Source organism: Thermobia domestica, chromosome 13 (genome assembly GCF_964235325.1).
Source record: "Thermobia domestica chromosome 13, izTheDome1.hap1.1, whole genome shotgun sequence".
In the NCBI taxonomy this organism is placed as follows: Eukaryota; Metazoa; Arthropoda; class Insecta; order Zygentoma; family Lepismatidae; genus Thermobia; species Thermobia domestica.
The window spans coordinates 79,337,950-79,351,376 of NC_137466.1; the positions used below are offsets into that span (position 1 = coordinate 79,337,950).

Consider the following 13,427-nt stretch of genomic DNA (forward strand, 5'->3'; position numbering starts at 1 on the left):
GTTACATATTTTGTTTTTAATATTAAAATAAAGTATGTAAGTATGGAAATTAAAAAAAAAAAATCTATCAAAATAAAACCTTTAAAAATATAATTGTCCGATACTAAGTCCTAACAACCTGTATTTTTTTAATCTCCCTTCGCGATCTTCCTGTGGATATCGCCCCCTAAGTTGAGAAACCCAACTTCAAATATCTATATGAGGATGGCAAAACATATATGTACGTACATTTGTGCTGTAAAAACAAATTTCAACCTTATGAATCAAATCAATACCAGAATGACTAAATATGATAAATCCCTTTTTAGCGACTTTTTGTTTTTTGTTTCAGTAGTTGGTCACACTGAAATATGATATCTATATGCTGAAGAACGTCGATAATAGCTTAATTAAAAACTCCTCATTTACCAGTATTTGTTTCGTTTTCACCAATGAACTGAAAGTATTTTAAATTTAATTGATAAAGTTGAAATTTGCTTGCCTTGTTTTACCATATTTCCAAAGCTATAATAGTTGACCCTATGACTAGCGAAATGGCGATGATGAATGCCGTCACACATGGTTTCGGACGAAGTGTAAATCTGAAGGTCTGTCTCACATTTATGTGAAGGTGGACCTCTTGTCGAACTCAGTAGTGTCATCCAAACGACAGAATAAGGGCACCATATCTGTGAGCTTTATGACATGTTCATGAGCAGAGAGTACATGGTCTATCACGTACAAATAACTCATTTGGTTTGATTTGAGTTTAGCGTTTCTTTCAGCAGAGAGGTTATATGACACTGGGACCTACAACTTAACATGGAATCCGAACCACATGAGTTCCTATTTCATTCTAACCACTTAGCCCCAATGAAGCTCTACAAATAACTCGTGTAGAAAAATTACTTGAAAACAAAAAGAAATTAAATAGCGATGTTATTCGGAGAGAAACGTAAGTAGCGTAGTGTCATGAATTAATGTAATTAGTTTTGAGGCATTATGCGATTCATCGAAGCCAAAATCAATAAATATTGACTGAAGATTTTGTTCATTTACGACACTTACGATATATCCTGTTGTTTTACATATCCTTCATACGAAACACTATTTCAAAAATAGACCTAACCCAAACTTATCCTCTAGTGCTAATCGCACATGCGACTCAAAGCATCTTCTCATCGAGTTATATTCTCCTCATACGAATTAATTTCTTTGGATTAACTTTCAATCCAAGTTAAAATGAACATATGATTCAAAATATGCTCTTATTGAGTTATGTTCCCTTAGTCTGAATTGCTTTCTGAGCGACTTAACCCAAATATATTAATATGCTTGCAAGTCAAAGCATGTTCCTATTGTGTTATGTTCTCCTAATACAAATTACTTTCTTTGCATCAACCTATAACCCAAACTTAACTGAAGTTTTAAGTTACATGCGATTTGCTTCTATTGAGTTATATTCTCCTAATATAAATTGCTGCTTGAATGGTATTGGCCTAAACAACATTGTAGTCCTTCATACTGAAAATTATACGGAAACAAACATAATATGGTAGTAAGTAATCTTACGAAATAGTATTTTATTTACGTTACATTTTAGTAATCCAATAATAGCTTTCTAAAATAAATCAAAACTTTCATCAACGAGCTTAAGGAGCTTTCATCAAATTTAAGATTGTTGTATTAGGAAACGATGAGAATTTAATTATCATTCTCAACATCCACATTGAAATTACATTAAGCAGAATAATTTTATTTGGCATTGACAGTTTCCTATCAACTGTACCAACAATGCTTACCCACCACTTACGGAACCTACACATGTTATATCTGGAGTACTACATAGTACTCGAACGGGATCATAAATGTCGCATTTACATGGACTTACATGGGGAATGCTTACATGAATAAAGCTTGAGGTTCGTATTTATTCACTCTGCTTTACCTCATGAAAATTGAACTGAAAGAACCGAATACATTTCTCACACGCATTGATTATCTTGCACAGCAACTTGAAGTCGTGCTTTGATATTTGCCTATTTAAAGCACTAGAGCCTATCCATTTCATCTGTGCCCTCGGAAAATATGTCAAACATACTTCCGCCCCATCCCTGCCTCCTTCTTGCGGAGGAAATCTTCCCTTTGCTTTGGGGGAAGAATCAGACGTTTGGTCTTAACGAGTGAAAGTCGTAAGCTACTTAGAATGGCTAACAAGTCAGTGCACAGTGAAGTCCGGGAAATAATTCGGAATAGCAACCCTGTCCGCATTCAACTATTGAAGGATCTCGGCCATAGCAACTTTTCCCTTCTCTTTTGGGGCAGGCACGGGAAAACACGTTGACAGCAGCACCAGCAAGGGCACAGTTGAAATAGAAAGGCTCTGGTATTGGTGCGTTGTAGGCGACCATGGTTATGGCTTAAAATAAAATTTGTCTGCAATATTTTGAAATTTTAAAATAAAGTTAAAACGTTTAAAATAAAATTAAAACAAGAATTTTAGGAATGATCAAAGAAATGGATCAAAAGATTGCGTTCTTGGCCAATAATTAGTTTTTGGATCAGGGATCACAAATTTTTTGAACGGCTCCTAAATCGAGTTTTCGTATTTTCTACGGAATACGTACATCATACTGAATTAAATGCTAGTTTGGGTGTGGTTACACTGTACGTCATTCTCCAGATATAACACGTAAGGCCTACAAGAAAATCTTTTATTGAAATATATTGGATCTTTTGATCCAATAAGCGACTTAAAATACAGAGTTAACTTTGTGACACCATTCACAGTTTCAAATCGTAGATGCTTAACTGTCAATTTTTGTAAGAACCCTTAATTTGTGAAATGTTATACAAAAGTCAGGTTTAATGAAAAGAAAAAGATATTTATTTAATTTTGAAGCTTTATTGGAGTGAAAACATGTTATACAGTGCTTACAGATATTCCATTATAACTTTTTTTCATTACATAAATAAAAATATATTTACATTGGAATACTCAAGAAAAATATTACATACAAGAATTTTACATACACACTGCGTCTGCTTTAAAATAAGTAGATTTTCTGCTTTTACGATATAATCAATCTGCTCCGGAATATACTGTATTATGCAAAATAATTTGACATTGAAAATATGTTTAATTTTCAACTGTTTTAGGCATACAGAGCGACGATAACAATAAAGTAACAACCTGTAGAAACCAGGTTTCAAAAGAACAAAAGTAAACGAAAATTTTACTATTTTTTTTTTAATACATGGACTCTACCATGTAAATCAAAGTAGTAACTTTCTCTTTCTTTTTGAAAGAGGGTTACTCAACTACCGGAAGTATTATAGGAATATGAATGAAAACTATATTGTTATCATGGAACATGTTTGCTTATTGTTTTAACCTCAATAAACACACACCTGACTATATAGATGCTAATTTTTGAAAAAAGGTTTTCTCTTTTTCAACAATGACAACAATTAATTAATAGTAGCCATGGTATTCAATTACTTAACATTAGTATCCGAAAAATATTTCATGTTGAACAAAAATTATGCGAGTCATATCCATACATGAGTTTTTTTTTAAGAAAGAGGAAGACAATGTAACACACCACACAAAAAAATAATGTCGTAAGTTGTAAAAGTTAAACAAGGTAACTTTGTTCTATTAATATTTTCATTAGTAAATAATATTAAAGAATGTTTTAAAACTCACCAAATTCTAAAACATTTTTGGATAATTTAAAGGGGAAAAATTTTCCAAATATGAGTTCCTAACACTCATTTGACAGGAGAAAAGCAAAAGTGGGAGGAGTAAAGAAATAAGAACTAGTTAAAGAATTGTTGGCAAAAAGTATTTAGTCGACTCATACAGGATGTCCTTCCAATAACATTGAAATGAACGAACCAACGTAAAGTTTCTTCGACACTTTTTCTTTCTTTGTGTGTGTGGGGGGGTACTGAAAACTATTTTAATTTGAAAACTTTATTTTGAAAAAGAGCATACAAAAGGATTGGAACACACTTTTACTGGTGATTATATTATGCAGTGACAAAAAAGATGGAAAACGGAGAACGAAGGGCTTCGAAATGTAGTGCTGTACAAGGATGCTGAAAATTAGATGGGCAAATAACATATACGGGTGAATAAATTGTAGAAGGAAAAAAAGAGACATACTGAAGACTATTTCGAAAAGAAGAGATAATTTTATAGATAATGAGAAATGAACGTATCATATCGCTAGCAGTACAAAGTTCATAGAAAGCAAATTTTCTATATTTTTACGTTGGGGGGATTATATATAGAAATTCATTGTTAAGTACTTCAAAATAACTTTGTATATAGTTATTCATATTTTTAAAGTTAAATTTTAATATATATACCTTTCAAATATATTCTCATGTGTAATAAGTGAAAATTTTGTATTAAAAAGAAAGAAATGTTTTATTTATTGTCTTGTATATTTCTTTATTATTATTATTATTATGCGTTCTGATAGTATCAATATAATCTCCAGTAAGTGTACCTATTTCCTATTCCCGTTCCAGAGTCAATAACTTCAAAATGAATGATCCAGTTTTTACTTCAACTTTTTCGGAAACTTACAGAAAAGTACGCTCTCATTACACCAAGGACTGACTTTTTCTATTGTTGGCCTGTTTCAATGCTATTGTCAGAAGAACACACAGTAAGAAGTAAGCATACAATTTTGTTCGACTGTATAATATCTTTTCATTTGAAAAACGAAAAAAAAGTACAAAATCAATCTTTTTGACATACCATAATGATATATCTCATATTGTGTTATGAAAATATGCAATCGTCCAACTATCCAATCGGGAAAAAGAAGAACCAAAAAAATGGCCTTTAGGAATACCTTAGGAATAAGATACTTATCAAAAATTAGCATCTATAATATATATCAAACACATGCAAACATAAAACACACACTCCGTTATTTTCTGTTGAATATCCTTTATATACTGGAAGGTATGCTGCTATATTATAGAACATCGGATAACCATGGCTAAATGTATGGAAATGGAATTCTCAAACTAACGGATGAGTTACTTTTAGATTACTTACTGATGTTATAGAAATACCTTTTTCTAATTAAAAAAAGAAGAAAGCACAGTAATTGAATAAACTTACTAACACTAGAAATTTGACTACAGGGTTAGTATTGTTAAAACGGAACACATTAAGTAGTCAAGTGCAAGCATCTAAGACCAAAAAATAAAAATAAAAAAATAACTAGCAGACATGTCTGTTTCAGAAACCTACACAAAAACCGAATTTACATATTTTTTTTTACAGTTGAAGCTCAATAGATTTTATAAGTGCTGCTTCATTTCAAACAGCAATTAGTATATTCTGAAGGAAAAAATAATCTATTGAGAAAAATTGACCTCTCAAAACTACTACTTAGAAATCAATATCCTATAATAATGACAATGACTAGAATTATTTTAATCAATTATTTTTGTGCGCAGCACTAAAAATTTTTTTTATTAGATTGTTAAATATATATATATATATATTTAACCAATGAAGCTTCAATATTCTACAAAACGGAACGAAAGATTTGAATTTTTTTTTCTAAATTAACGGATTATACATTAAAGGACTAAGCTAAATTTATAATTTAATTACACTTTTACATATTGGTGGGTTACAAAAAAAAAAAAGGTAATAAAAGTCCAAATAACACACACATATGCATACTTTAGGGGAGGGGAAAAAAGAGGATGTGAACGAAAAAGTTACACGCGGTATTACTTTCATAATCAAAAAAATTTCATTTTCTATATTTAGTGAATTCATCGGAGCGTAATAATCCACACAAATTCACTAATGTGTCATATAATAAATTAACTAATTCATATAACAACAAAAAAAAAAATGTAGTCTATCACATTACAAAAAACGACAAATACAAGAATGGAACAATTTTTAAAGCGTATTTCAGCTACATGTTCCAGTCTTGGGCCAGAAATTGTGGATTTCGTCTTAATTTCATGTAATCTTAACGACATATACCGGTAATTGCATTGTCTCCGTTATAATTACATAATTATTCAATACACGCACTCTCTCGCTCTCCCAATAAAATAGTCAGAAATATCGTATAATAATAATAATAATCGTAGTACAGTAATAATGATAAAGACACATTCATCTGTCACCATCAAACCTTGTTTTTAATTGTTTTCCAAAACAGGAACTCATGACGTACTATAGAAAAAAAGTAGAGAAAAATAATGTACAAAATATGGGTCAAGGGAAGAAATCTGAGTTAATTCAGTAATCAGTATGCATTGCTGAATGGGAATATTATCACCATCTGAAATAAATCCAATGGTTCTTTATGTGTATCAATATATCATCTACAGCAATGTTTTCAGCATATCAACATTATCATTTTTTTTATACATATATACATTCATTCGCTTAGTTTTCCTTTTCTATGTAATTTTTTTTCATTCATTCATTTGTTCAATTTGCATATTCCATGCTCGTAATACATACATTGCATTTAAGACTAGTGAAGCAATTTATATTACAGTAAATGAAAAAATAATAACAGGAAGAAATAAATAATAAAAAAATGTGAAACTAGTGATAAAACCTACTTACATATTTCTTTCTATATATATATATGCAATGTATAACTGTGGCAGTATAAAAAATGGCGTACATATATATATATATAATATACGTGATTTACCTACAAAATATCCAGCATTAAATTACAACATTACAATTTATACAGAATTAACGGAACAGAGCTATAATACAAATAAACTAAAATATTATACATTATATATATATTTAATATACTGCTCGACTGACTGGCTTTCTAAACAATACAACATTACATTTTTTCGTGCCAATAAATTGCCAATTACTTAAGTCATTTAAAATTTAGGAAGAAACAATAAGTTTTACTGAATAATAATAAAAATAAAGGAAAAATACCCGAAAAAATAAGCCAGTGTCTTAAATGCAAAAAAATACACAACCATGCATTGCTTCAACAATGGAATATGTAATCCGTGACTGTTCTGGAATCATAGACAATATAATAATCTACAAAACATCTACAGTTTAAATAGTAGTGACCAGTCACTTCTTTACTTGTCAGTCTTCTAGCTTCATTTATTTATTTCTCTCTCTCAAATAACAAAAATACAACATAACATTCATCCTTAACTTCTTGCTCTTTCTCTTTTGAGATTTATTTTAGATTCTCGTTTCGATGCCATATTCAGGCTCATGTAGTGTATCGACTGAGGTACCCAGAGCCTTCAGCCCAGCCAAACTAACAGCTCCTGATCGATAGCCAAGGGTCAGTTCTGCTTGAATCTCTTCGCGAACTTTGGTTAGAACTCGACGGACTTCGCGATTATTTGCGGGTGCCACCTGGATAGCTTCTTGTAGGTCTTCAAGAGCGTCCTCGAATTGTCTGGCAAAGAAGAAAAAGAAGGCATCGTTTACAAAAAAAATATTCATAGTAAGAGTAACTATGTTGTTAGATATTGGATTTTAATATGCATTGTGTAATACACACATATAATTAAATATTGCGGTCCCAGTTCGTTTAAAATCACTTTAGTATCTACCAAAACTTACCACGATAATTATTTCAATAAATTAAACTATTTTCATTCCTTTTAAACTTTATATTTCTTTAATACTTATCATTCATTTCACAGAAATTAATATCACACTTCAATCAACTATGGCTTCCTCACTTATTATATCTTTAACAACGTATATAAAATAAGTTTAAACAAGTCTGGCCGCCACAAGATTGGTTATCATAAGGTACCGGACTATTGTCCTTGTTGCCTATAACTAAATATACATAAAAGTTATCGTTGCAATTGTTCTGTAACAATTATTGTGTAAGATGATGTCTCTTCAATGTCACCTTGAAATTAATTTACTGTATTTTCTCATCTTTCAATCATTAGCACTAATCAAAGAAGTAATTCAATAATTTTTAAAAAAATGTATGACTGGCTGATATAAGGGGTGTCCACAGATGGGTTTTAGGGCGCAGGTTTTGCCCATAAGATTATTTGAGGGGCATAATTTTTCATTGAACATGGTATAATAAAACTGAATAATGGTAAATTTCAGGGAGGAAGGGCATATTTAGGTTGAAAATGGTAAATCTGTGGGCAGGTTGGTAGATTTTGGAGCGGGCAGGTACGGTAATTTTGGGAAAGATGGTAAATTTGGAGGCAGAAAGGTAAATTTGAGGAGAAGTGTAAATTTAGGGGAAAGAATGGTAAATTTGTAGGGAGAGAGATAAATTTGAGGGAGAAAGGGCACATTTGGAGGAAGAATGGTAAAGCTAGGGACAGAATGATAGATTTTGGAGCAGAATAGTAAGTTTGGGGGTAAGAATAGTAATTTTAGGGGAATAGCAAATTTGAAGGCAGAAAATAAATCTGAGAAGAAGTATAAATTTAGGAGGAAGAAAGGTAAATTTGGGGACGGAAGAAATGGTAAATATAGAAGGTTGCCCAAACTCTTGGGACACGGATGGGCACCCCTGGCTGCTACATTCGTGTAGACGCACACACATACACTTTTCTCACCCAAGGTTCTTACTACTGAAAATGTACTCTCTTTGTTTCTCAATTCCTTTGCCTAACTTTACTCTTTAACCTTAGTCGTAAGTTCCGATCATTTAGCTTTCTGACACGCAACTAGGTTTACACTAGTGTGATACATTTTGCCTTGAACTGAGTTATTGAAGGATTTGGACCATTGCAACAGCTACTACGGAAATTCAGAACATAAACATAATGGAATGGAAATATTTTCAAGAAATATATCGACTCTGTGTTCATTTATTTTATTTATTGAAACAGAAAACCCAATTGCAGTGCTCATCTTTTATGATATAATATATTCACAATTTCACTTTTAAAAAACTTGTCAGGCAGTCAGCACAAATATCTATATTACTTGTCATTTTTATCAGTTTATTGTAGGATGCAGCCATCCTCTAGTTCAGCGTTTCCCAACCGGTGTGCCGCGGCACATTGGTGTGCCGTGAATGGGCCGCTGGTGTGCCGCAAGGAATCGAAACAAAATTAATTTTATAGCAATCAAATTGTAAAAAGTAGGGGAAAATGTATATTTGTATTTCACATTACTATAAACCTCTACTATGAATCTACAATTTTAAGTTTCATACCGTGTTACTGTTCTGTACACTTCTAATGTTGAAAAAAGTATTTATCATTGTTATGACCATTATTGCTTCTTTGTTGTTGTAGACTATTTCGTAGCTTGAAAATTTAAAATATCATTCAATCCTTTCGACAAATTACCTACATTTGTGTTCTAAAAGTAAATGAGGTTTGTTTGTTCGTTCGTTATTTAGTGATTTTTCTTCTTAGTAAAAGGTTGGATACAGTTTTTAAAAAGAAAGCGTATTTTTTAAAAACAATTTGAGTACAATATTTCATTGCAATTTTTTTCTATTTTTAAATTAAAATGAAAAATAAGCATAATGATTTACCACGGGGAAAAAGCAGTATTCGAGCTTTCTTCTTTGTGAGCAGGAGATTAATAATCACAGAAAAAATACCACTGTGTTTTATATTTACAAACAATATCTTTAAGTGTGCCGCGAGAATCCAAGTAACACCCATAGTGTGCCGCAAGTTGAAAAAGGTTGGGAAACGCTGCTCTAGTTCATGACTTACTTAGCATATTTTCGTCCTTGATCTTGTACAATAAAAGAAGTTATAGTTTTCTGTGTGCGTGTTTTCTTTACTTGAAAGCTCGAAAGCAGTTCATTGCAACCCAATTTATTTTTAAGTATTTTGTACAAAAATATCACGTCATGTTATTGCTTTGCTTAGGAGTCATAGTTTCAAAATTCCTATTTAGCGAATAACAGTTTTCAGTTCTTGGAAAAAAATGTTTGTTTGGTTGTAAATAAGATACCTAAATAATGTTAATGCCATTGATAAAAAAAAAAAGTGCCCACGCTTGAATAGACTTCCAATTGTACTTTTTATATTCATTTGAGGATAGTGAACCAATGAAACCATTTTTAAAATATCCGTTTATGGAGTTACAAGAAAACTGACCTCGAAGTTGGGATATTTGAATTACCGCTTATACCAATGGTAAAAGTGTTCACGCTTGGATACATTCCTAATTGCGCTTTTACTGCTAATTTGATACGTTGAATCAAATGGAATTATTTCTAAACATATCCATCCACAGAGTCACGAGAAAAATTATATAAATTTGAGATATAAGTAAACATAAATATCCCAACTTTGAGGTCATTTTTCTCGTGACCCCATGATCAGATATGTTTAACAATACCTTCGTTGGATTCATCATTCCCAAGTTAGTATACAAAAGCTCAATTAGAAGTTTGTCTAAACGAGCACTTTTGAACCCAAGATTTCCGTTTGTTTTGTTTATTATGCTACCAATGTACAGGGTCGTATCCAGAAGCAGTAGGACTGATTTTTTCTTCTTCTTTTTTTTTTTTTTTTTTTAAATTATTGAACATTTTGGTACATCGACTTAATACTCTTCAAAATAGGCCCCTTGGGCATTCACACACTTCTGGTAGCGAGCCTTCCAGGTCGCGAAGGCCTTCTGGAAGTCATCTTCCGGGATGCCGTTCAGCGCCCTCATCGTCGCCGCTTGGACCACTTCCACCGAGTCAAAACGATGCCCCTTGAGGGAACAGGAAGAAGTCCGGCGGTGCCACATCAGGACTGTAGGGGGGATGAGGCAACGTGGAAACGCCGAATTTGGTCAGGAGATCCCTCACAATCCAAGCGCCGTGGCACGGCGCGTTGTCATAATGGAGCTTCCTTTTCCCCACCAGGTCTGGTCGCACTCGTGTTATCCGATTTCGCAGCCGCGTGAGCACTTCCACGCACTTCCTTGCAGCCCCCCCCCTTACATTACTCCCTACATTATTATTATGCGGGAAAAATCAGTCCTACTACTTCTGGATACGACCCTGTAAGTTTAAAATGTAAATTTTGTATCGTATATTACAACGAAATAATTTATAGTACTTACAATGGATAGTCCAGTTTCATTTATTATATATTGAAATTGCACTGATTTCTTACGTTTTGCAAAACTCATGATTTTACATTTATTAGTATTTGTATTCACTGTACTTTGGAACCACTTAATTACAGAGGAATTGTATAATAATAATAATAATAATAATAATAATAATAATAATAATAATAATAATAATAATAATAATAATAATAATAATAAAAACAATATACTTGTTGAAATTCTTGAACAATTTATCTGTTAGGTTCAACATTAGTTTGTATGTTAGTCGTGTATATTTCATCAGGTGACAATAGAAGGAAAATTTATTAGGAGCGGTTAAAACGGAAGAAAAACGTCTGGAACAATTATTCCTGTGATCATGATAATGTATCTTCTTTCAATGCATATATTAAATATGTATGTTCTAAGTTCGTTCTAACAGTTTGTTCTTTCATATTTTAATCATATTCTCGTAATTTTCTCTTTTGTGTTTCACTCATACATATGTACAGCACATGAGAGCTAGTGTTATTTAAAAAGAATTCACAGGCAAATAGAATAGTATTATAAATATTAACACCAATTATAAAAGAGAAAAAAAGAAAACTAATTGGGCCATTCCTACTAAATTTAAACGTTTTGTAGTCCCCTTCTAAAGATGACTAAGATTCTTGTGGCTTGCGGTTGCCTTTACAATACGAGTTATTTAGAAACTTTTCAGGCTTGTATTAAGGTGTAAGAAATATAGGAAAGGTGTAAGCAATGAAAGAAATATAGGAAATTATTATTATTATTAATATTATTATTATAAATAATAATAATAATAATAATAATAATAATAATAATAATAATAATAATAATAATAATAATAATAATAATAATAAGAAGAAGAAGAAGAAGAAGAAGAAGAAGAAGAAGAAAAATGAGCTTCCGCTTGGCCATAGAAAAAGAACTGAAGCACTCAATAAAAGCGTTTCTGATGGATACACAGAATTGATAAAATGTTCCATGTGAAAATCTTCTAAAGGGTGTGAAAATAGACAACATAATGCAAATATATGAATTATTTCAGTGTTTCTTTTAAACCTGGTTTAGCCACTATCAACATAGTGCTTACTGAACTGTGTACTTAAGTACTAAATGTAATATAGAAAGTTCTAAATTTAACATACTGGCAAGTCACAATCGAGTAAAGTGTTCACTGAACTGTTGTACTTAACCATTTATTTCGCACTGTTGCTTACACGTAACATCGCATTCTATTGCGTAATCTGCACGAATTATAATTTCAGTGATCACTTAATTGGGATTATGCTTCCATACAATATTCATATACATGATTTGCAGGTTGCTTGTTTAGATATTTCCAATCTTCATCAACAGGGGACAGTTACATTTAGTATTCTAGAAGCTTTATCCCCTACGTTCCGCGAAAGTTCTTTTTATTTTTTTATTTGTGGTTTCTTGCCCTGTAGGAAGTATTTCAACGAAACTGCTGTTAATTACTAAAAATATTCTTGTGATATTTGACCATAATAGGGCAATGCTGCTCAGTAACAACACATACGACATATTTTATGTCAATGTTGCTTTGAAATAAACATTCTGTATTTTGTAACCAAAGTATAAAAATACTTTAAAAATTACGAAATTACGATCAGTAAGACATGATTCAACCATAAAAACAAACTAAATATTTAAATGCTAATGCTATCAATGCTTGCCAATTAAAGGGTTAAGTACTAAACGTAATTTATAAAGTTCTCACTTTTAAGATACTGCTAAACCACCATCGAGTAAAGTGTTCACTGAACTGTCGTACTTAAGTACTAAATGTAATTTAGAAAGTTCTAACTTTAACATACTGGCAAGTCACAATCGAGTAGTGTGTTCACTGAACTGTTGTACTTACGTACTAAATGTAATTTCGAAAGTTCTGACTTTTAAAATATTGTTAAACTACCATCGAGTAGAGGGTTCACTGAACTGTGTATTTAAGTACTAAACGTAATTTAGAAAGTCCTGACTTTCAAGATACTGGCAAGTCACCATTAAGTAAAGTGTTCACTGAACTGTGTACTTAAGTACCGTACTAAACGTAATTCAGTAAATTGTGACTTTTAAGATATGTCTTTAAATTACACATCATACCAATTAATAATAAGTCCTTCTACCCTTTTATACTGACACTTTAAAGAAGTATTTCTAGTTATCAATATGGCCAGGAAAACAAAAAAGGATACACGCATGTGTATTGTTTCTTTCTTCCTTTGGAATTTAACGACTCTTTTCGGCATTGAGATTACATGACATATGGACCTACAGCTTAAAGTTGGTTCCGACAAACGTGAATTTTCACTGGAAATCAAACCGGGGACTTTTG

The 13,427-nt window shown here is 31.7% G+C and overlaps 1 protein-coding gene across 6 annotated transcripts in view; it reads right to left on the minus strand.

The window, feature by feature from the left end:
- Positions 1–2,864: 2,864 nt before the first annotated feature.
- The window catches only part of rols (zinc-RING finger and ankyrin repeat domain-containing protein rolling pebbles), a 339,176-nt gene continuing 328,613 nt past the window's right edge, over positions 2,865–13,427 (minus strand). For all 6 annotated transcript variants that reach the window (XM_081735978.1, XM_081735977.1, XM_081735979.1 and 3 more), the window contains one exon: positions 2,865–7,439. In XM_081735978.1, the coding sequence (XP_081592104.1) occupies positions 7,217–7,439 (223 nt within the window). In that variant the 3' untranslated portion in view covers positions 2,865–7,216. The remainder of the gene's footprint in view (positions 7,440–13,427) is intronic.